This window comes from Thamnophis elegans, chromosome 2 (assembly GCF_009769535.1).
Source record: "Thamnophis elegans isolate rThaEle1 chromosome 2, rThaEle1.pri, whole genome shotgun sequence".
NCBI lineage: Eukaryota > Metazoa > Chordata > Lepidosauria > Squamata > Colubridae > Thamnophis > Thamnophis elegans.
Window position 1 is genome coordinate 6,652,291 of NC_045542.1, and position 25,467 is coordinate 6,677,757.

The following is a 25,467-nucleotide window of genomic DNA, read 5'->3' on the forward strand; positions in this document are numbered from 1 at the left end:
TTTTGAAACCCACCACTGTCTGGGATATTTTCAAAGAAAAACCAGAAAGTCCAGTTGCCTCTGGAAAAAAACACCTTTGGGTCAGCCTTAGCAACTTTTAAGATGTCTGGACTTCCAACTTGCTGGCTGAGGAATTCTGGGAGTTGAAGTCCAGACATTTTGAAGTTGCCAAAGTTGAGAAACATTGACCTACAGATCTTTCCGGTGCAAAGGATATGCTCTAGTATTAAACAGTCTCTCTTTGGATTTCTGCCTTTGTCTGTGCTTCCAATGTACAGATATTGGCTCTCTCAATCTTTTAAAGGGTTTTTGTGGGGCCAGGTTTTCCTGGCTCAATCTACAAAATCTTTTACTGCAACCTTCAGACAAATCAGGTGCTTAACTCCCAAAATGCCCCACAATAATTGTTGTGGCCCAGCAGGAGCCGTTGGAGCTGCCACCAGACTCCGACAGGGAGGGGCCCTATGAGTCGGCTCTGGAGGACCCTGGACAGGGTTCTGACTCTGAGCAGGGTGCAGAGAGGCTGATTAGCCACTAGGAGGCGCCTGAGCCTTGGACCAGTGGGGAGGAGACAAGGGAGTGTGATCCTGAAGTCCTGCATTGGAGCAGTGGGGAGGAGCCAAGGGAATTGTTCCTGGATGCCCGGCAACACCGGGCAGATCGACGTAGAGAGCAGCTACGCAGTTACCAAAGATAATTGGACCCAGATGATTGTAATTAGGCTCCTCTCAAGATAGTATTTAAAGAGAGACTGGGAGGAGCCTGGTTTTACAAGATTCAACATCATTCCTAACGCTGGAGAAGCTGTTATCTGTCGAAGTCTGAGTTGCTGCCAAGGTTCTTATCTGTTTGTTATGCTTGGCTTTCAGCCACCGAGGTTTTGGTTTCTTGCTAATAAAGTGCTGTGACATTCCAGTTAAGCTTGTCTCGGCATTCGTTACTGGATGGAGGAGGGGGTCAGAACAAATAAGGCTGGCTCACTGGACTTCAAGGGAGCCACAGGATTTTATTCCTGCACATCAGGAACCCCAGAAGCAAGGGGTTCAGCACAATCTACGACCTGGTACCTTTTTGTCTTGAAGATCCGTTGAGAGCTCATAGCTGTCTGACAGTGCTGATCGTTTGTTATCCTCCTCTTCCTGCTTCCTCAGCGCCACGCTGGCTGGCTGTAGCCGAGCTCGCTGGGCCCACGGAAGCCCCGGTGATGGAGCGTGACAGACAGAAGAGGAGGACGATGGCACTAAATCGTAGTGCTCAACCTTAGTTACTTCGGGGACGCATCGGTATGGTTGACTGCCCAGATTGTCCACTATGGTTCCTGCCTCGCTTCCCGGAGGGTCTCCTTCCACACTGCAAGAAAGAGAAAAAAGGCTAAATGAATGCGGATGAACAACAGTTTTTTTAAAAAATCATAAGAGATTAAGTATGTACCAACACCATTTTGAACTCAGAACACTCCTCATGATGCCTGAAACCAGCCGTTTTGCATTTGCAGGCACTTCCTTCTCAGAATGGTGGTTTCATGGAACATTTTGCACGCCCTTAGCATCAACCCACCAATACTTTACTATTGTATACTATTTATTGTACCTTTACATCATATGTCATATTATAGCAGTGTCTCTCAACCGTGGCAACTTTAAATCCTGTGGACTTCAACTCCCAGAATCCCCCAGCCAGCTGGCTGGGGAATTCTGGGAGTTGAAGTCCACAGAACTTAAAGTCGCCAAGTGTCAGGTGCTCTTTCATTTAATAATCAGGAAAGAAACCACTCAACTCCCATGCTTAGAATTAAGTGTACTTTTACTAATTACAAACGATGAGTAGCAAAGCAAAGCTGAGTCTGAGTAAATTGGCGCGAAAGCAATAGATATCATGTATAATTCAATCCCCTCCCCTTGGCACCCCATTTCATAGTCCAATAATAATTCACCCAACCATCAGGTGGGAGATGTCTTCAAAAAGCATCATCAGGGTGGAATGCTGGACGGTTGGCCTTGGCGGGAAACTCCCCACTTCCACATGCGCAGATAGTTAGTCAAGGCAGCTCCTAATAACATAATGATTCCCCTCCCAAATACCATGCCCCCCCTCCCCGTTTCAATGGCAGCCGAAAAGCAGCAGCAAAGCAGAGGCTGACACCAAGGTTGAGAAACACTGTATTATAGGCTGGCTTCAGCCATGGAGAACTACAATTAATCTGTTGCACAAATTATTTCATTTGAGTGAATCTCCTGATTCTTCACAAGTCCCTCCTTACAGGTAGTCCTTACTTACTGACTGTTCTCATTCACCAACTGTTCATAGTTATGATGATGCTGAAGAAGTAGGTTTACAATCAGTCTCCAAACTTGCAATATTCCAAAAAATCATGGATTCTGGGAGCTTTGCATTTAGAATATATTTATGATCGTTGTAGTGTCTTTTGGGCCATTAAGCACTGTGATCGCTATTTATGACCTTCACTGCCAGCTTCCGACAAATAAAGTCAGTGGGGAAGCCAGCGGGAAGTCATAAGTTACGGTCGCACGATGTTGTGCTTAATGGTATGTGGTGCTTTCAGTTAATGTTCTAAGTCCAGCGTAGTCACATGTTTCACTTAGCAACCGCATTGCTTAGCGATGGATCTGTCAGTCCCAATTGTGATCAGTAAGTGAGGACTGTCTGTAATCACAATAATTCTGGATTAACTTTTTCCCAGCAACATTTTGTTATCATTCTCCTGACCTAAGAAATAGACTCTGAAGCTTCTATTAGCCCCATTTGAACAGCATGTATTTCCTGAATGTAGAACAGGAGATGGAGGTGGGAGGAGGCTGATAAATCAGAGGAATAACCTGAAGGTAAGGGTTAACATCTTGATCCAATCGACTACAAAAGTTTTGCATTTGTTTTTCTTTTTTAGGAGAAGCAATTCCTTGTGCCCTATAAAACTCCTGCTGGAGTAGGTCACCTATCTTTGTAAAAATCCAGAGGATGTTCCTTGTTTCTCTCAGCCCACGCCAGTTGTCACCGTGGCACGACAAAACCGCGGTCCACTAAAGCGCACCCAATTAAAGCGTGTCGCTGACGTCATCAGCAGCGCGATAACAGCGACCGCGGAGAAAAAAGGGCGCTTTAAAAAGCGCTTTGAAAGCAAGCCGATTCACGTTAAGGTAAGGGTTAGGGTTAGGGTTAGGTTAAGGGTTAGGTTTAGGGTTAGGTTAAGCGTTAGGGTTAGGTTAAGGGTTAGCGTTAGGTTTAGGGTTAGGTTAAGGGTTAGGTTTAGGGTTAGGTTAAGCGTTAGGGTTAGGTTAAGGGTTAGCGTTAGGTTTAGGGTTAGGTTAAGGGTTAGGTTTAGGGTTAGGTTTAGGTTTCGGGGGGTTAGAGCAATAATAATAATAATAATAATAATAATAATAATAATAATAAATAGAGTTAGGTTTAGGGGTTAATTTTAGCTTTAGTGCTCACAGCATGCTTTTTTCGTCGCACTATGATGACGTCAGGTACGCGGTTTCGTCAAGCGCGCTTTAGTCGAACACGGTTTTGTGGTGGAACCGTCTTGCCTGGGTTCTCCTAGGAGGACCTTTCCTAATGCTATCTCTGAAGACTACTGTCACCTTCCCATCAGAATGGAACTTTGGTAAAAACAAAAAAAATTCAGGAGAGTTGCAATTGGATGACAATATAGCTGACCAAAGACAAAGGGAATTCTATCCAACACATCCACATCCAGCTGTGTGCATCAAATAACATATGCAGCAACATCACACGGCAAACTCTACTCCTTTTGTAGCGTGTCATGACATCACACGCATATGCATTGAGGAGCAGAACTTATGACAATCATGGAAAAACATTTCATCATTTCGATGCAAACTCTGGACTTTATCTGGATATCTCTAAATGCACCAAGAGGGAACTATGTTCAACTTTTGCATCATAATTTTGACTTAAACAAGTCCAGGCTCCTCTGAACCGATGCATTCTTAAGCACAGTAAGCATGCATGCATGCATAGGAGCCGAGGTGGCGCAGTGGTTAGGCTACAGTACTGCAGGCCACTTCAGCTGACTGTTATCTGCAGTTCAGCGGTTCAAATCTCACCGGCTCAGGGTTGACTCAGCCTTCCATCCTTTCCGAGGTGGGTAAAATGAGGACCCGGATTGTTGTTGGGGGCAATGTGCTGACTCTGTAAACCGCTTAGAGAGGGCTGAAAGGCCTATGAAGCGGTATATAAGTCTAACTGCTATTGCTATTGCTATCTGGTCTAGATAACCATACCTGGTTTAATAGATTCAATTATACCTTTCTAAAACTTCTGCGCGGCTTGAAATCCAAACAGAGAAACAAAGCTCCCTTAACATGTTTGTAAATAAAATACTTACATTGGTGCTAAGGGAACTCTAGGCAAGATGGTTGCCTAGGGACAAACAGTTATCCGGCAAGGGATGAATTCTGACAAGATGTGAATGTGAGGTTTCCTGCATGCAGAGGTCCAGAGAGACCTAGTCATGGCACTGGGTATTTGCCAACGCCCTTATTTTGTAGTCTCAGGCAAACTCTCAAAAGCAGATGATTGAGACTGAACTTTTACTGCCATAGAAAACCGATAGATCAGAAGAGCCGAGGTGGCGCAGTGGTTAGAGTGCAGCACTGCAGGCTACTTCAGCTGACTGCAGTTCTGCAGTTCGGCTGTTCAAATCTCACCGGCTCAAGGTTGACTCAGCCTTCCATCCTTCCGAGGTGGGTGAAATGAGGACCCAGACTTTGGGGGCGATATGCTGACTCTGTAAACCGCTTAGAGAGGACTGAAAGCCCTATGAAGCGGTATATAAGTCTAACTGCTATTGCTATTGCTAAGTTATTAAGGCCTGCTTCAGGTTTAACCAAACCACGAAGAGATACTCACTTTGTTGGGTAGGATAAATTTACACTAGAATCATACCCATCCCTGTTTGGCCACAACCCAAATGTATTCTATCATCATCATCATCATCATCATCATCCACAAGGAATCCAACTCTCAATAGGAAAAATGTCCCCTCAACAGTCACATATGCAAGATGGACAGCTGTACAAACTAAATAACAAATACATCCTAGAAAATATCAATTGGGCTGTTCCCCACAAGGGTGGCCAAATAATCTGGTTTGCCATCCCTAAGGGATTTGTTTCGTATTTACATTAAATGTATTAACAACCATGGAAAGAAGTGATAAAGTTGTTAACCATTGTCAGAACATACAATTGGACTAGATAGGTCAGAGGGACTGATCCAGGAATCTCCAGGAGGTTGCATATATATTCTTGTTCTTAAAAAGTAAAATACAGATACAAAGGAATTTTAAAATGTGGAGGTTCTAGTTTTCCAGTACATCATAAATTAGCTGTAAATAACTTATCATACCAAATCACTATTACATTAAGTTCGAAGATAAAAATTAACACCAACAACCATGATCAATGCAGTGTAACTTACCAAGTAAATTATAAATTATAATTTTGCAGTTTATAAAATTCAATCCATATTACTAACAGTCTGTTCTGATTTTAAATAAACTTGTAAAACTGAATTATAGATTGCTTACATTTTGGATGTGGTTCAAATCCCTAAATTAAATCGTAGTTTAGGAATGGTTTCCAGTTGAGTTGAATTCCAGGGCAGATTTACAAAGTTATTAGAATCATCAAAGCTTATTTTTACAGCTTTGGTTAGCCATTTTTCCACGGAGGGGATCAAATATCATTTTCAGTAAAAAGCTTATAATATTCTTGTTATAGTTAGTATTTACAGAGATAATTCAGTAAAATTACTGAATTACTTGTATTACTGATTTACTTGTATTACTGAATACAAGATGCTGAGCTTGTAGATCAGAAGGCCGGCAGTTCAGCGGTTCGAATCCCTAGTGCCATCTAACGGAGTGAGCTCCCATTACTTGACCCAGCTTCTGCCAACCTAGCAGTTCGAAAGCACGTTAAAAAAGGTAGAAAAATAGGAACCATCTTTGGTGGGAAGATAACAGTGTTCGGTGCGCCTTCAGCGTTTAGTCATGCTAGCCATCTGACCACGGAGATGTCTTCGGACGGCGTTGGTTCTTCGGCTTAGAAACAGAGATGAGCACTGCCCCCTAGAGTCGGGAATGACTAGCACACATGTGCGGGGGAACCATTACCTTTACCTTTAAAGTTTAGTCAGCATATTGCAAGTTGAAACGAAAGTTGAACTTTGTTTTTATGCTCTTCCCACCTTCTAGAAGAATGGTCAAAGGCCAATGTCTGATTGTTTTTCATTCTAACTGATGCACAATAAAAGGAGTGTAAGCAATTCTACTTTGCCATGAAAGTTGCACCTGCTCAAATCCCTAATTTTTCATAACAATTATACAGCCAGTGAAAAATCCCTTTCCTTTCTTTTTCCTTTTGCAAATTCATTCTGTTTCTAAATGCCCTTGAAAAGCTGAGTTCTTCTAATTAGAAGTATAACATTGGCACTTTATCATCATTAGACCAAAGTGCTTTTTCTACTTTCAGGCCAACAATACCTAGATTCTCCTATGCAGATCTTTCAGAAAATATATGAGGGTGTAGAGGACTTCCACTATGCTTTGTCTCAGATTGAGATGATGGTCTGCAGAGGCCCTGGCTGGACAGGAGACATTGTTGGAGTACATTCAGCCAACTGAATTAGATGTCTGCATCATTCCTACTACTTTCCAATCTATCAATCTAAACAATATCTAAAATAGATCATTCAAAGAAGCTGTCTTTACTAGCCACAATATAATGCCGATGTCAGCCTCTGCTTCACTTGCTTGTTTTCGGCTGTCATGGCAACAGGGGGAGGGCATGGTATTTGGGATGGGAATAACTGGTACAGGAGGATTAGTCAAAAAGGAAGTTTTGTTCTCACCATCTTCTGCGCATGCTGAAGGCCGATGTTTGGACCTGGTCAAGGCCAACTGTCCTGCATACCAACCTGATGATGCTTCTTGGAGATGCTACCCACATGACCCCTAAGGGAGTTGCAGATTGGGCAATGGGGTGGGGGTCGTTGGAGGGAGGGGGTTGGGCAAATGTTTGATATGTATGATTTCCGTGACCCGTCAAATGCGCGCCCGACAACAGCGCGCCGACAATACCGCGGCGAGAAAACCGCGAGGTCAAAAGCGCTCCCACAAAAGAGTGCCGACAAAACCGCACCCACAAAAGCGCGATTAGGGTTAAGATAAGAGTTAGGTTTAGGGTTAGGCTTATTACGTTATTACGTTGTTTTCATGTTGTTTCTTAATGGCGCGCTTTCGTTGGCGCGCATTTGTCGGCGCCCTTCTGTGGGAGCGATTTCGACCTCGCGGTTTTCTCGCCGTGGTTTTCTCGGCGCGCTTTTGTCGGGCGTGCATTTGTCGGTGAACCATGATTTCGCGCTTTTCTGCCTCAGACCTTGCTTTACTTCGCTGCTATCTATTCATAACCAGTAAAAGTACTTTTAATTCCACCAACATGAAGTTGAGAGGTTTCTTTCTTGGTTACTGAGGGACCAGTACTGCAGGCCACTTCAGCTGACTGCTATCTGCAGTTCGGCGGTTCAAATCTCACCAGCTCAAGGTTGACTCAGCCTTCCATCCTTCTGAGGTGGGTGAAATGAGGACCCGGACTGTGGGGGCGATATGCTGACTCTGTAAACCGCTTAGAGAGGGCTGAAAGCCCTATGAAGCGGTATATAAGTCTAACTGCTATTGCTCTTGCTAACTCAAGGAGAGAGAAATATTCAAATTTATATGATATAGAATAGCTTGAATAGTCAAAACTGAGAGATAAATTGAACACTCTTTCCACCTAGTAAACAAAAAATAAGATGAACAGATGCAAAACAGGATGGAAGATACTTGGCTTGGCAACAGTATTTGTGGAACAGGTTCTGTGCATGGAAGGTAGCTACAAACTGAACATGATTCGGAAGTGTGATGTGGCTGCAAAAAAGGCAAATGAAATCTTAAGACTGTGTCAAAGGAGCCGTATTTTCCAAATTACATGAAGTAACAGCTTCACATTATTCCACAATGGACAAGATCCCATTTTAAATACAGTGTCCAGTTTTGGATAGTCAACTTTAAGAAAGATTCAGAAAACCGGAACAGGGTCAGATAAGAGAAATAAAAATTAACAGGGAATTAGAAATTAAACTCAGTAAAGACAGATTAAACAAACTGGGCAAGGGGGGGGGTTGATTTGATGGCATCTTTAAGTAAGAGCCGAGGTGGCGCAGTGGTTAGGGTGCAGTACTGCAGGCCACTTCAGCTGACTGTTATCTGCAGTTCAGCGGTTCTAATCTCACCGGCTCAAGGTTGACTCAGCCTTCCATCCTTCCGAGGTGGGTAAAATGAGGACCCGATTGTTGTTGGGGGTGATATGCTGACTCTGTAAACGGCTTAGAGAGGGCTGAAAGCCCTATGAAGTGGTATATAAGTCTAACTGCTATTGCTATTGTTAAGTAAGACGGTTTATTCTACAGTGTCAGTAGAAAACACAGAACAATGGGTTTGACTTACTGAGCATTCCATTTGGGTGTTCAGAAAAACTCCTCAGCTATTAAGAACATTTTTAAAAAATTTTTTTAATTTTTGAATAAAACAAACAGGCAAAACACAACAAAAACCACAAAAATATATTCCATTACAAATTGTAAAAAGTGTGTCAATTGGTTACAAAGAGCTTTCGTGCATCCCTTCCACAGTCAATTCATATCAAGTTATATATTTTAAATCAAACATGTTTACATGTATTACTATCATCATACCTCAATCTTCATATGGACTATCATTGTTTTTATGTCCCTTTATATAAAATATTCCAAAATTTAACACAAAACCACATAATGGCACTCTGTTATCTATTTTCAATATCATCCAGCAACTGTCAGCCTCTGCTTTGCTGCTGCTTCGGCTGCCATTGCAACGGGAAGGGGGGGCATGGTATTTGGGAGGGGAATCATTATGTGCTGGAGGAAGATTCTAGACGCTGTCCTGACCATCTCATTGCGCATGTGGAGGAAGGGAGTTTCCCGCCAAGGTTAACTGTCCGGCATTCCATCCTGGTGATGCCTTTTGAAGTTATCTCCCACCTGACAGTTGGGTGCATTATAATTGGACTATGGACTGGGGTGCTAAGGGGAGGGGGTTGAATTATACATCATATTATTCGCTTTCGCGCCTAATTAACCAGATTCAGCTTAGCTTTGCTAGTGTCCGTTTATAATTAGTAAAAGTACACTTGATTTCAACCAAATGGAGTTGAGTGGTTTCTTCCCTGATTACTAAATGAAGTCGAGCTGACAGCAACATTACATCTTTATAACACTTTCTAAATAAAAATTAATTATGTTTAATAACAAAGTTTCTAAACCTTTCTTTTTTTTTATTAAAAAGTTTTAATAATTTTTACAATCGTATACCTTCTATAAAGAACATTTTGAAAGTGGAACCCATTAACTAAGAAAGTGTTGGTCTCTCTTTTAATAGATGTATTCAAACATAGGCTAGACATCCAGTTGTCAGTGGTGCTCTAATTTGGATTCCATAGTTAAAGATGATGGCCATAATGTCTCCTTAATACTTTATGATTCTATGCTGCCTTCTTCTCTAGCTAAAGTTTTAAAATTGCCTTCCTGTCTCAGATCGGACCAAGAACGTGCCATGCAAGAATCAAGATCTTGTATTTGCCTTGGTATCCGGTCCTGAGTCAAGGCTGATCTGGTGATCAACCTGGGTACTAATCTGGGCCTTGCATTCTTGCTTTAAAAAAAAAAAAAAAAAAAAAAGATGTTATTGAAATTTTCAAGTATAAGAGTAAAAATTAATACAAACTAAAATAAAGTAAGAAGGAAAAAAAGAAAAACCAGAAGAAAAATAGAAAAAAATACCAAGAAACGGCTTCCAATCTTCTTTACAGGAACCAGAGTATAAGCACAGGTAGTCCTCAACTTACGACCATTTGTTTAGTGATCGTTTGAAGTTACAATGGCACTGAAAAAAGTGACATGATCGTTTTGATTGTTGCAGCATCACCCTGGTCATGTGATCAAAATTTAGACAAGTGGTCTGTTATCAACTTGGCAACTGGCACATATGTCACGGTGACCCTCTGACAAGCAAACTCAAATGGGGAAGTCAGATTCACTTAACAACTCAGTTACCGACTTAATACCAGCAGTGATTCACTTAAAAACTGTGGTAAGGAAGCTCATAAAACGGGGCAAAATTCTTAACAACTGTCTTGCTTAACAACAGAAATGTTGGGATCAATTTTGGTTGTAAGTCAAAGATTACCTATATAACTGTTCTGTCCCCCCTTCACCGCTCGTTAAACAGACGACAGGCAGACAAATTTAAAAGGAACTCTCTTTATCAGTTCTCGGTTCAGACTGGCTGCGAGCCCAAAAATGACATAAATAAAGTCTCTGGCCAGATAACAGAATGAAAAACAAATCTTTCTTACGGCAACACAAGTTGAACAAAACGAAAGCAAAGCACTTCTTCCAAAGTCTCTACGAATCAGGGTTACAGAAAAACAAAGCACTTATCCAAGTGTATCTTACATAAACCACGACCAATGATCAAAACATGTTGAACGAACCAAGGAACGTTGACTCCTGCAACTAGGGCGTGGCACCATCCGTCCTTTTATCCTCAGAATATGCCCCTAACGAGCCCCAGCTGCATAATTAATCTTGCATCCTGAAAAGACTCACAGAAGACTGCTGCTGAGTCACAACATATAACTATTTGTTGATTAACCTTGCTTTCTAAAGTTATATTGTGACTCATCTTTCTATCATCTGCTTTATCTAATAAACAAAATCATAGATCACAACTTTTTTCCTACTCAAGGAAAAACTCCACAAGAAGTTTCCAATCAGCAACAAACATCAATGTTGTCTTTTCTCTAGTTTGACAGATCAATGTGGCCACCCCAGTAAGTTACATTTTGCATTGTTGCTTGCCCACAATGTGCAAGTCACCAGTTTGGGCTAATTTTCTTCTTCTTACAATTATATAATGAGGCAACTTTGAGCTACTTGAAAGGCGGCTGTAGCAAAATTTAACAAAATAAAATTAGGACAATCTGGATCTCAGAGAAACTCTTATATGATAATTCAATGAGAAAAACAGATTGTGCTCACTCAACACAACTGATCAAGTTATTTTTCCTCCGCTCTGTATCAGTAGCATACAACTAGATGACTCAGTTAGACATTAGTTGGCCATTTTTTAAAAAAAAGGAGTCTGGGAATTCTACATCTCTTTTTAAATTCCACACTATCAAGATATCAATGCTTAAATCCAAATTGGGTTGTTTATCAAAATAAACAGCAAATAAATAAATGATACACTGAAGAAACAGAAGTTAGAGAAAGTCACAGGATGCATGCTAAATTGACAACACCAGTATTAAACCTATAGACTGCTACCAGAAGACCAACAGTAATTGTATTTAAAGTATAATTTATCATGTTAGAATCTTTAAAATTAGATAACTGTTTAACCAGCAATTATATCATTAAACTAAAATCATCCCAAGCAGACAAGAAAGGGACCAATTCATTATGCATTCAATAGATTTTGATGGAATGGAAATGAACTCCCCCACAATGGACTACAATTTGGACTACATGACTGTTCAAAAGAAAAGGATGATCAAGTTAGCATTCTAGTGAAAATTGTAAAGGAAAACAACATACTGTGCTGTTTTGAAGAGAAAAATGCAATTATATCAAAGGCAAGTTCTGTATATCTCATCCAATTAAGCATTCTTATATACAAATAAGATGCTTTTTACTTTTTATCAACACAGCAACTGTTTTGCAATGAAACATATTTGAGTACAATATACAATTACATTTTATAAGATGAACATCTCTGAAAAAGGTAGTCTAATAAAACCAGGTCCATCAAGAAACTGAAGCAACACAGGAAACATATTATTTAAAACACAGATTTATAAACACACATAATTCAGCATGGAGATTACGAAAGAAAATATACACAGATAAACTGAAATATCAGAGATGAAGAAAAAAAATACCGCTATGGAAATCGAAATACAGTCCATTATCCCAGCATATTTACTCAGTCCTGACAAAGCACCAATGCCCAAATACTTGGTGACACTTCTTGAAACCAAGGATCAAATTGAGCCCCATTTGTAATTTTTTTTCATCAGCTGAAAAAGCCACTTTGGTATTTGAGACAGCTGCAAGTTCAAATCCTGACAAGGCCCTATTCTCCCTTCACTTGGTCAACCCTGGAACAGTTGTTTCTTCTGCCTCAACACACCTTCCAACAGTCTCAATACATTCAAGCCACATTCTTTTCTATCAAGTTCCTGGCAATGTCCCAGTCCTTTAAATACCCTTACTCCTCTCCCCCCTCTCAAGGTTTCATGGAGAAGCAGTGTCCCTTGATTTCCTGCCTCCAAATGTTATGGGGCTGAGAGACAGCAGTTGCTACAGCCCACCCCAGAGGTAGTTGCATCTTGCACAGGATTGAAATTTCAGATGGCCAGCTTCCAAGCATGAGTTCCCTTGGAGCCAAGATGAAATGTTTGGGGCCACGTGTCAAGCTGTTTTCCTTATTTTATTACTGGTGACAAAGAGGGGAGACCAGGAGACATTTTGGCACTCAAATGGTCCCAGAGATCCTTGAAGCTCTGGATTCACCTGCTGGTGGAACAGCATATTGAAGATTGCAACCTCTCATATGTCCCGTCCTTTTCCAAAACACAAAGACTTCCAAACACAGTCTCAGTTGTTTTTGGCAGTCTTTGAAAGAAGACTTTCAAAGACTTTGCTCTGCATGAGGAATTTATGCTATTCCCCTCTCTCCCCATAACATCATAGAGCTTCTGTGGACCTTCAGCAGCTGAACCATTCAACTTCTAGCTCAGCTGGAGCACAGGAGGAACCAGAAGAATAACTTTGCAGCCGTAACTCTTGAGCTAGATTTGGGGAACACAGTTTCCCATTGGTAGGAATTTTTTCCTTGTTACACTTCTCAGCTCTTCACCTCCATAATCGCCAAAAATGCCAGAATGACCTGGCACTTTGCTACCAATTAATTGTCACAAACCGTGCAGAAGTGTCTCTGTTTCTTCTTAGCAAACAAGTGTGGATAAGGGTGGGACATTGGCTGAACGTTCATGTTTGTGGGTTGTTTTTGGCTAACTGCAGGATCCAATGGTCAGCTCATTGTGAATTCTTTGCATGGGGAAGTGATGTAAAAAGTCAAACATTGGTCAATGGGAGGAATAAGCATATACCACAATTTAGAAAGTCAAACAAAGAAGGGACATGTCAAACATTAGACCACTGTTGTTTTATATAGGAAGGTAAATATTGCTGGTTAACAAAGCATTCATTTTTTTATATTGGGTCTCTTAGCAGAGAGATGCCAACTAGTGCCAAGCAATATTTTTTTCCTATAAGTTTTCCTACTTCTTGAACCCTTTGCAAGGAAATTTGTTTTTAGCGTTTGATTTAAAAAGTCAATGAAATTCTCATAGATGGGATGAGAATGTGTAGCTGATATCACTGTAGTTACTTATTTACAAATTGGTCAAAAGGAATATATAAGCATTCATGTAAATAATATCTCCAGTAATCTGCAGTAATCTGACAAATCTTTTTTTAATATCATGAAGGAAATTTCCCCACTGGTGTTTTCCCCCCCAGTATCACTGTCAACCCTAATAGGGAAAGCTGATGTTGAAAAATTAGAGAAAGTTTTCAAATTTTCTGCTCTTATAATTGATGGAGAATTTTGAAGAGTCTTTTGAGCCTACCCTATGATGTCAACAACATCTCAAACAAGTTGACTTTGATCATATTTTTCCAAGGAAATGTTACAATTTACTTTACTGGAAAAATGTAATATGCCAGCAACCGAAGCTTCTTGTTGCAACAGGCAAAGTAGCTACTTCAAAACAATTCTTAGGAAAAAAACCTCTTAATTCTCAAGAAGGGGAGAATAAAAGACTATCCAATTTATGCCATTCTACAGAAAATATTTTTTCTTTCCCATTAACAATCCTCAAAGGAAGAAAAAGGCAGATTAGTTGCAAAATATTTTTTAATAGGCATACTGCACTGGAAGCCTTTAGCCTTGATATAAATATAAATGCTAAAAGGAATAGAAGTAAACAACTAACTTAAAACAAACCAGAATAAATATATATGCACTTTTACAAGGATATTTCAACTTCCAAGATGTTATCATTGTGCAGAATGATATTAGCCTTTCCATTTATAAAACCATACAAACTCCTTTTACATTTGGAATTGGCTTTTAGAAAAATCACTCTCAACTGACTGGGAATGTGGCTAGATGTAAAGAATAAAGAGACAATAAAGGGAACCAATAAATAGCTAGAAGATATAGGAGAACTGAAACGCTCAATTTCTTTCTTTTTTCTTTTTTTTTAGAAAATTTTATTAATTTCATATATACATTCACAATTATATGATCTCATAACTGTTATTAATAATATGTATTTATAACAATTTCCCCCCCTACAGTTGACAATATACTTGAAATTGCTTTCTTACCATCCCATAACTCCATGTTATCTTACAACATTCCTACTTCTTCTTCTTTCCTTCCCTCCTTTCTTCCCTCCTACTCTCCTTCCTTCTCTCCTTCCTTCCCTCTTCCCTCCCCCCTTTCTTCTCTCCTTCTCTCCTCAATTTCAAAGCGGTTGATTGACTTGACTCCAGGTAATGGCCTTTATGCCATTTTCTTACCAGGGTCATGGAACTGGTTTGGTCTTTTGTGCTTCCCAATCTAACCAGCATTCCTGGAACTGCCCCGTAGTTCTCCATCAATTAGTCCTCAGGGCTGACACTTCTTAGCTTTTGAAAACACCCGAGGTCAGATAAATTATGTCCCTTTTGAGGTATAGATAGTCCTCAATTTACAACCGTTTGAAGTTGCAATGTCACTGGAAAAAAGTGACTGACAACTGGTCCTTGCATTTACAACAATTGTAGCATTCCCACAATCAGATGGTTAAAATTTAGAAGCTTGCACACAGCATGCTTTTGTGATGGTAGCAGGCTCTTGGTGTGTGTGTGTGTGTGTGTGTGTGTGTCACATGCTCACCTTTTGCAATTTTTCCAGTCAGCTTCAGACAAGCAAAATGAACAAGGGAATCCAGATCTGTTTACTGCCTAATTCACCTAACAACTGCAATGATTTGCTTAACAGGCATGGCAAAACGGTTAGAAAATTGGGTGCAACTCACAACATTTCTCTTGCTTAGCAATGGAAATTCTGATCCCAATTTTTGTTGTAAGTTGAGGACCACTTGTAATGCTTCATTAATTTGATAGTCACAGTTTTAAAAAGGTTTCCACAGTTAGGCAGTTGTGTGTACAGGCACTATTATAAAATAGGCACAATTCTTTATCTTGCATCTGGAGATTATTCTTCTTCTAACAGAGATGCCTTTCATGATGACAAAATACTTACCATCTAAAAGCAAAATTGTGTTGCCTATGTATAAATCTATGTAATCTTAACGGATTAATCCTGATTACATTAAGTTCATATGATCAGTTGACTGAATGACTTCCAATTTTGGCCTATGATGCTAATTGGTGTTTTTTTTCCCTTAAACTGAAATCTATTTGGTGGGATTTGTTCTACAACAATGAGCATCTATTCTTTGAAAAAGAAAAAAAAGAAAGCATATCCCCAGATGTGAATCTGAATCTGGGCTAGAACAGACACAGAAACAAACAAGCAAATAAATAAATCCTGCTAGTTAAACAGATGAGACACAGAATAACTCTCTCCCTCTCCCGTCAGGTCCATATTTCAGCTGGGTAAATTTGGGACATCCAGACCTATCAGGTTAAGCCTTCCTAACCAAAGAGTTGCCTGGTGTCCAGCAAGATTCCCCTCCTGGAAATTTGTTTGTTTGTTTGTTTATTATATTTATATGCCGCCCTTTTCCCCCCGAAGGGGACTCAGGGCGGCTCACAACTCAAACCAGGGAAGGGGGATACAGACGAAGATTAAAGACAACACATAACAATGCATAATTTAAAACACGACTATGGGCTATGCGGAAGGCCTGGAGGGTGGTGAGGGTTCGAATCTCCACGGGGAGCTCGTTCCAGAGGGTCGGAGCAGCCACAGAGAAGGCTCTCCTCCGGGTAGTCGCCAGTCGACACTGGCCGGCGGATGGAATTCGGAGGAGGCCTAATCTGTGGGATCTAATCGGTCTAGCGGAGGTAGTTGGCAGCAGGCGGTCTCTCAAGTACCCAGGTCCAATACCATGAAATACCTTCTGAGAAGGAAAGTACACAAATCCAGTAAAGTTAACATTGGTGGGTTTTTTTTTTTTTGTAATAATAGCTATGTATTTTGGTTGTTTCCTCAATCAGCATAATATAATAACGAGCTTAATAGATCTTTATAACCTTCACAATGCCTTTTGCTTTAAAAATACCAACAGAATACTGACACCTCACTGATCTCAGTAGGAGTGTGTTGAGCCCATAGTTTCACTGAATTAACTCAACCGCCTATATTCATGTAACACTATGCACCATAAATTAATTGTAAAGGTTGAGGCGACCCAATACACCGAGCCAGAAATTAGCCAAGCGCGTTGTACAAAGCCAGTCTTAATAGCAGGTTCAGGACTACAGGCAGGCAAAGCAATCCTAAAGGAAGGTGTAATTAGAAAGCTTGGCCAGGTCATGCTTTTCGAAGTCAGAGCCCGGTAGATATTCATTGTTTTAGAATTCCAATCCCACAAAACCAGTAGGAAATTTCAGACAAGATACATTATATTCGCAGCAAGCTAGCCTAATTACAGGAACAGATGTGGGGGCTTATTGATGGAACAGAGGAAACTCGCCCATAAAAATACCTTGGTGTAGGATCTATTCCTGGCAGGAAACTACTGGTAATAAATGTGTGTTTGCAAAGTTTTCTTTCTATGAGCAGAGCCTACATTGCTGAAGCTGACATGCACTCAACATAAGTGGAACGTTGTTATAAATCATTACTTGATAAGTCAGCTAAACTTTTTTTAAAAAGTAAAATAACTTTTTTTTTGAGTATTTATTAATATTTGTATGCCGCCCTTTTCCCTGGGGGGACTCAGGGCGGCTCACAGTTCAGGGGGCGGGGAAGACAAACCAAGTTACATGTAGGACAATACATCATTAAAAGGCACAACATTCATACTATTCGGGTACAGTGAAGGTCTTAGCCCCAGGCCTGTCGGGACAGCCAGATTTTAAGGGCTATGTGGAAGGTCTGGAGGGTGGTGAGGGTACGAATCTCCACGGGGAGTTCGTTCCATAGGGTCGGAGCTGCCACAGAGAAGGCTCTCCTCCGCGTGGTCGCCAGTCGACATTGACTGGCTGATGGAACTCGGAGGAGGCCTAATCTGTGGGATCTAATTGGTCGAGTGGAGGTAATTGGCAGTAGGCGGTCTCTCAAGTTGTACTACCTTGGTCAATCTTCCTGTTTTCAACCTCAACTTTTGATCCTCCTGCCTTGTTTATTCAGGAGGATCAAAACAAGTTTAATACTTTATTTCTCTTCTGATAGTTACATGCAACATATAATATTGATTCGCACCATTCCTAACAGACAAAAAAGCTCTCCCCCATATGTGTATATTTATATCTATTACTTTGGGCACTCATTTCAACGGAAAGAAAGCCTTGCAAACTGCAGAAAATGACTATTTTGTATTATTACCTATCTTATTTTGCAATATTTACCACTTTGCTTCATTTGATTACTTTTCATAAAGAGACATAATCAGGTGAGGGTACTGAAGATTACTACTAGCAAAGAAGGAGAGAAGAAAGGAGGGAAGGAAGGAGGGAAGGAGAGAAGGAGAGAAGAAAGGAGGGAAGGAAGGAGGGAATGTAGGAGAGAAGGAAGGGGGGAAGGAAGGAGGAAAGGAAGGGGGAAAGGAAGGAGAGAAGGAGAAAAGAAAGGAGGGAAGGAGGGAAGGGGAAGGAGGGAGGGAAGGAAGGAGGGAAGGAAGGGGTGTAGGAGAGAAGAAACGAGGGAAGGAAAGAGGGAGGGAGGGAAGAAGTAGGACCGTTGTAAGATAAGATGGATCTATGGGATGTTAAGAAAGCAATCTTCAAGTATATTGTCAACTGTAGGGAAAAATTGTTATAAATACATATTATTAATAACAGTTATGAGATCATATAAGTGTGAATGTATATATGAAATTGATAAAATAAAATATAAAAATAAAAAAGATGTATATTTAGCAAACATTCCTCACATGACAAGTCAGATCACAGCTGTCTCTCATTGTCCCTTTTTCTTTTATGGATGTTAGGATTCTTAGAGACCTTCATCCAATATCAATCCCAGAACTTTTTATTTGAATCTCTTCCTAATCAAGCCGGTCATATATAAATTTTCCATCTTAAATATTAGAATTTAAAAGAGGAAGTGAAGGAAGAAAGCTGAATGTGGATGGGACCAATTGTAGGGCTGCTGAGGCAATAGGAATACCAGATGTTTGGCACATTAATCCATCCCCCTGCATAGTCCATTTCTGGGACTCTTGTAAATTCTGAAATCCAAAGTACAGAATAATTTGTCCATATAGTAAAAAAAAAATGACTAAGTGAAGCTGAATCCAACCTTTTGTACAGAAGATATAAAGTGGAAGTCCTTGCATACAGACCAAGGACCTCAAAAAATAAAGAAGCTAGAGATGGATCTAGGGCTTGCCTTTTTGTAAGGGTAAAGGAAGCAGAATTCTTGGAGATTCTCCATTTTGAGCCATTCAAGTTGGAAGAGATTATATTCAATGAAATATTATTTACAAGGGGGGGAGGACGGTTTACAGAGAATGCAAAAAAAAAAAAAAAGGAATGGTTATGTAGTTAGTGGGTATTGGCAGGGGGGTCGTACAGATAAGTTTCTTGGCAGGGTCTGTTCTGGGGAGGCAAACAGATGAAGGAATAAGTATGCGACTATTAGCAGAACAGCATCATCAGCCCCATAAAGGGTGAATTTGGAATGTCTGGTGAGAAATCCAAGAATGTGATTATAAATTGTGACTACTAGCAGAACAGCATCATCAGGCCCATAAAGGGTGAATTTGGAATGTCTGCTGAGAAATCCAAGAATGCGGATTATAAATAAACTCAGAAAATTCACCCCCAAGAAGGCAGTGCATTCTACGGGAAATATTAAACAGGTTATTACATTTTTTCCAAAGTGAGTGCAGGAGGCGAAAGGGAAACAAGGCATCTACAGGTATCTTGCTGAAAGAAGATAAAAGAATGATCTCCTGGGCATTTGGGGATTCCTGGTGGCTGGTGAGGTGACCAAGGGAACAATTGTTAACAAATTGGGCAGCGGGAAAGAGTTTCTCTGGGATTATTTCAAATTTTCAAACAGGAAAGGGGGGGGGATGAGAAGAGAAGGGGCAGCGAGGGATCTGCCCAAGCGAAGCTGCAGGAGAACCAATAATTATCCAGGGAAGAGGAAACCTATCGGGAAGGGAGGGGGGAGAGAGCGGTGTTTCCTGCGGGAGAGAGCCGCTATTTTGCGGTCTGCAGCTCGGAGGCGTTCTCCGGCTGGCCCTTGGCTTCCCGGGTCTTGGGCTGCGGGCAGGAGCGGAGGCTGTTCCAAGTGGCCGAAGCAAGGGAACGAAGGCGCGATGGGGCTTTGGCGGCGTAGGAAGGGGACGGGGACGACTTGCAAGGGAAGGGGGCGCACTCACCAGTGCAGGAATTTGTGCTGCAGCTGTCCCGGGGGGCGACGCTCGGACGAGCATTGTAGGCACCACATGGCCGCTTGCGCTCTGCAGCCCGGGATTGCCGCCGCCAGGGACTAGGTGAGGACGGGTGGAGGAGGATCCAGATTGGGTCTCAGCCACGGCGGCGGCCGCTCCGTGCCCCGAAGCTGCCCAACCGCTGCTTGGCCTTCGCCATCCTCCGCGGAAAGCAAAGGAGGAGCCGGGGACGCCGTACGGCCCGCCCTTCGACGGAGATGCCCCCTCCTCCCTGGCCATTGTTAGTATAGCCCTCCAAGGCTTTCCCCCACCCACCCCACCCTCCGCGCCGGCCCACCTTCCCTGCCTCGCAGCTCTCCACCGGGACGCCCGGATGCTGCTGGGGATCCCGATGCCCGCCACGCCGTCGCCGTCGGGGTGCTGTTGCTGCATGGCTGCGATGGGAGCAGAAGCGGGCGGCGGGTGTTCCTCCAGAGATGCCTTCGCCGCAGCTGCCAGGGCTGTGCCCCACCTCGTCTCCAAAGAGATCCCTGCGTCGGGATTGCTGTTGTGCGCCTGGTTTCTGGAGACTCTGCTCAAATCCGGGCTTCCAAGAACAGCCTCCCCCCCCCAAAGCTGCCTGGCTAACTCGCAACCTCTCTTCCCGACAGCTGGATGGCCGTGTGGCTTTTTTAGCGGCGCTACTTTAAACGTTTCGTTTCCCACGTGCTGGGAGGCCAGGCGTGTCTCTCTCTCTCTCTCTCCCCCTCGTCAACTTCCCCCAGTCCAGAAATACAGACTTCTCCTACCTCCTTCTATCCAGAGCTGTGTCAGTGGAGGAGTGTGATTCAATGACTAAAGGGTGGCTGCCGGCCAAGATTTCCTAGATGCCTTTCCAAAATTCAAAAAGCTTTAGATCAGGAAAAGCAGCGAAGAAGGTAGAGCAAGGGAACCAAGATCCATGAATCCCACCCCAAACTCTGGAAGAATCAGGCCAGGGAGAGGAGATGAAGAAACAGAGATTGATTTGATTTAAGGAGCACATTCCTCTGCTAGGAGTTCTCTTGCGCTAGCCTGAGATTTTACAAAAGCATCCCTATGGACTGGCACATCTCCTGTTCACAAGTAGGTTTGTTCAGGAATGTGCGCCCTATGCTCACATTTGTAATTAGAAGTAGATGACAGCTGATTTCCTTGCTTGGGTGCCATGAAGTTTCGGGACCTCAGAGACCCCAGTTTGCCCCAACGCGGATATCTTTGTTTCAGAGGAAGATGGCATGCAAGAATGGCAATTCTCCTTTACCAGTCCTCAAAGAAAATCCTCTATTTCTAACAGGCAGCATTTTTAATAAGGCGGTGCCATCCTCTATTTGATGGCACTTTATTTTCATTAGATGGACAAATTATTATTATTTTTTGTGCCCTCAAGTCACTCTTGTCTCCTGGCAACTGTTTGGACGAGTCCCTGCATTTTTCTTGGCAAGATTGCAGAAATTATTTGCTCTTCCCTGCTTCAGAGAGAGAGGGACTGGCCTGAAGTCACCCAGCTGGCTTTCTGTCTAAGCTGAGATCAAAACTCATCATCTTATGGTTTCTAGCCTGATGCCTTACTCACTATACCAAACTGGCTCTCAGTTTGGAGTGAAGGATAAGATTAATATATATTTTAGGACAAATCCAAGAGTAGTAGGACGGAACAAGGGATATTGTGATGGCTTTTCTCTTTTATTAAGAAAAATCAAAGTGATAAATGATTTTCCAATTCTCCTATCCTGTACATGATCTAAACCAAGGGGATTTGGTTCAGTGTTCTCTCAAAGTTTGCAAGTAGATCACTAGCAAATCTCCATCTCTCTCCCTGCCCCCCAACACACACTTTAGACTTGCCAAGTAGAAAAACAAACACATCCATCCCTAAGAGCTAAATTGCTTTTTGAGAAAACCAAATCGAATAAGAATCTTACGCTAGCAAGAGGAGTCATAATCCAATGAAAAATTTTTCTAATAATCTGTGTTACGATTGCAATGCAGACAGATTTTTTTCTTCATTGCTGAGAAGATTAGGAGGGGGAGAATCCTCCAATGACATTCCTTTTCCCCCCCCAGCAACTGGCCCCAAGACAAAATATAATAAAATAAAAATGTCCAGTGAACAATCCTTTTTCTGTTGGGTGGTTAAACCCATCCAAGTTATTTAGTTTACCTTTCTAGCACTGTAATTCAAAAGTTACCCAACACAATATTTTATTATTATGCCATTGTTAGCACATCCTCCATGAACAAATTCAACTTTAAATGTTCTAATTTGCACTAAAATATTGGGCTGACTTAATGTTCAACATTCCTTTGAAAAAATACCATATTATGTAGCCTTTCTGATAAAAACAAAAAGCAAAATAAAATCCTGAAATCAGACTCATTCACGTGGTGTAATTCTATATGGCACTGGAGGGTTAAAAGGCAGTACAGTAATCACCATGAGAAGCACACTAGAGCTGAGGTGGTGCAGTGGTTAGAGTGCAGTACTGCAGCCACTTCAGCTGACTGCTAAGCTGCAGTTTGGCGGTTCAAATCTCACCGGCTCAGGGTTGACTCAGCCTTCCATCCTTCCGAGGTGGGTGAAATGAGGACCCAGACTGTGGGGGCGATATGCTGACTCTGTAAACCGCTTAGAGAGGGCTGAAAGCCCTATGAAGCGGTATATAAGCCTAACTGCTATTGCTATTGCTACTATTGCATCATAGAGGAAAAAATGGTTCCTGTTTGTATGATTAAATTCATAATGATTAAATGCAATCACATATCCAACAATGAGCTGGATGACCTGGAACTGATAGCCTGCACAGCAATAACACTGTGATACACTTGAGAAATAGGATAATGGAAGATTTTTTTTAAAAAAAGTGGTAAGATCAAGCTGTTTAGTTCTTAAGGATAAAGTAAGCATAACATAGATCAGGTGCTATCAAAGTTAATGGCTATGTAAGAAAATTTATCTCAATAAGTGGTTGATTTTGGGGAAAAAAACAAAGACAAAATCAGGCTTGACTGAAATTTTTATAGAAGACGACAAGGAGATGGGAGTGAAGGTTCCTTCTCGGATCTTGTGTCTTAGTTTCTGAATGTTTCGTTACCAGGATAGGTAACATCTTCAGCAGAATTTAGGGGATGGCAGTTTCAGGGTTCTTCAGTTTATGAGGGCATTGTGTGGTCAGAAGGTCTTGTGATGGGTCAGGTGTAAGTCATCCGAGGGAGTCTCGTGATGGGGAGGTTACATCAGGTGAAAGTCATTGGGAGGTGATGTGCTGGTTGGCGGGGGCTTTTGTGGGTTGGTTGAGGGTCGGTGCTGTCTCTGTGCATTTTGATTCTGAGGGGTTCGTAGGCTGGTGGTAGGTTAATGTGTCTGTTGATGGAATTGCTTCTGGAAGGCCAGGCGGTAGCATGGCCGATGGTTTTTGGATTGCTCCAATCGAACTGGTGCTGTTTGGTGTTGGTGTTGGTCAGAGGTGGGTTCCTACCAGTTCGCACCTATTCGGTAGAACCGGTTCGTCAAATCTACCGAACCGGTTAGAAGAGGTTCCACCAGTGGACCCGGAAAGCAGGCCACACCTACAGAAGAGGTTCCAAAATTATTTGAAACCCACCACTGGTCCTTGGATATGATTATTCTACACTATCATGCTCCTGTTTATAAAACTCGGTGCCTCTGTGAAAGGTAAGGATGATTACTGCGCTTGTGGTGCAATCAGAACATTGCGTGTGTTGAAGTTGTTTTAACGCAAACCAAAGATGCCATTTAAAAAACAACTTTGCATCCTATTCTTATGCATGCCAGTGCTGTGTGTGAAGTAATTTAAGGTGGTTCTGACAAGTGTCGTCGGCATCTTCATATCCGGTCACACGGGCGGCAAGCCACTCCCATCCGGTCACATGGGTGGCAAGCCACTCCCACAAAGGAGGCCACACCCACAGAGTAGGTTTGAACAATTTGTGAAACCCACCACAGTGGTGTGGGTACAGATTAAGGATTTGGGATCGTGGCGTTTGACTGCCAGCCGGTGTTCATGGATCCCGATTTTTAATTCACGTGAAGTTTGTCCCAAGTAGAATTGGTTGCAAATTGTTACAGTTGATTTTGTAGATTACATTGTTTTTTTTCATCCTTCCGTATCTTGTCTTTGGTTTTGGATAATTCCTGGTGGAATGTGGCTGTGGGTTTGTGGGCTATGGAATGAACCTTCACTCTCAATCCAACACCCGAGCTACAGATATTTGCAAAACTACAAGGAGATGTTAGAGCTATACACCAGACAGATAAAAGGTACGGTAAGTACGGTAGGCACTGATAATTAGCTACTTCCATATGGTTCCACCACAAATCCGCGAAGCCCTTATCTGCGGAGACATAAGCGCGAAGACTAATTCGCGCCGTTCGAAGCGCTAAGGAAAAACGCGACCCTACCGCGATGACATAATCGCGGAGGGTAAATCCTCGCATTCCCAAGCACTCAGTACCCTAAACCTAACCCTAACCCTTAAACCTAAACCTAACCCTAAACCTAACCCTAAACTTAACCCTAAACCTAACCCTAAACCTAAACCTAACCCTAAAACAAACCCTAAAACAAACCCCTAAACCTAATCCTAACCCTTACCTTAATTTAAATCGGCTTTCTGCCGCGGCGCCATTTTAAAACGCCCTTCTGTTGCCGCGCTGTTGTCGCGGCGGTGATGACGCGCGGTGATGACGTTGCGGCTTTAGCGACGTGATTTTATCACCGCTATTTTGACGAGCGCGGTTTTGTCGTGCCACGCTTCCATATCATCCCCAAGAAAATTAAACAATTTGATCCTGGTAGCCGCAGTATTCAAGTTTGGGTCAAGAGAGTCTTTTAAGCAGAAATTTCCAATAAGCTCAAAAGAATATTTTTCTATTTCAAAGAGGAAGCTACTAAAAAAGAAGTTGACAAGGAAAAAGCTATATTTGTAGTTTATCCACAGCAAAAGGAGCTGAATTCAAATTTACACAACTGGTTACAACAAAATTTGTTCCGGTATAAAGAAATTACCAACAGGCTGAAAAATTTCCACATAAGGAAAGTCTGAATTATTTTTATCTTAGTAAAAAGGTAAAAGCAGAAGTGCTGCAGAAGCTCGGAACATGAAGCAAGTAAAGGAAATTCAATGCATAATCATGTTCTGGAATTCTTTACAAACACACATATAGTGATGGTCTCCAGTGGTTTGGACAAATGCATAGAAATGAAATGGCCAATAGTAATGATGGCTATATATTGTCTCCAGCATCAGAAGGGGAAGACAGGCCTCAATATCAGTTTTCAGAGAACACAAGAGGAAGGGAACTTGGGAATGTGTACTTGGGAACATGGTACTCCACTGTGGGAAGCTATCATCCAGCCCTCTCCCAGAAAAATGAAATATCCTAGGAAATATTGAAAAGGCAGAATATTTCTCTGGATGTGAAAAGGAAGAAACATGCTTTAAAAGACAGAATAGTTGCCTGTAGCTTCCTGCCCATTCCCACTTTGTCAATAGGCCATTGAGAAGGCCAGGCTGGCCCACTTTACATAATAAAGACTTCTCCACTGCAGCCCCAGGGGGGAGGGGAGTAAAGGCATGATAATGTTGGAACTTTACTCAACTGACCACAAGGCATCTGAGAACTCATCACAGCCTAGAGAGGAGCCACTGC

General features: G+C 41.9%; 1 protein-coding gene across 3 annotated transcripts in view; it reads right to left on the reverse strand.

The window, feature by feature from the left end:
* Positions 1-25,467, reverse strand: part of IQSEC2 (IQ motif and Sec7 domain ArfGEF 2) — a 116,090-nt gene that overhangs the window by 29,182 nt on the left and 61,441 nt on the right. For all 3 annotated transcript variants that reach the window (XR_004254721.1, XM_032210055.1, XM_032210056.1), the window contains exon 2: positions 1,068-1,350. Coding sequence is in view for 2 of the 3 variants with exons in the window: in XM_032210055.1 (XP_032065946.1) it covers positions 1,068-1,350 (283 nt within the window). In the remaining variant the exon portion in view is untranslated. The remainder of the gene's footprint in view (positions 1-1,067; positions 1,351-25,467) is intronic.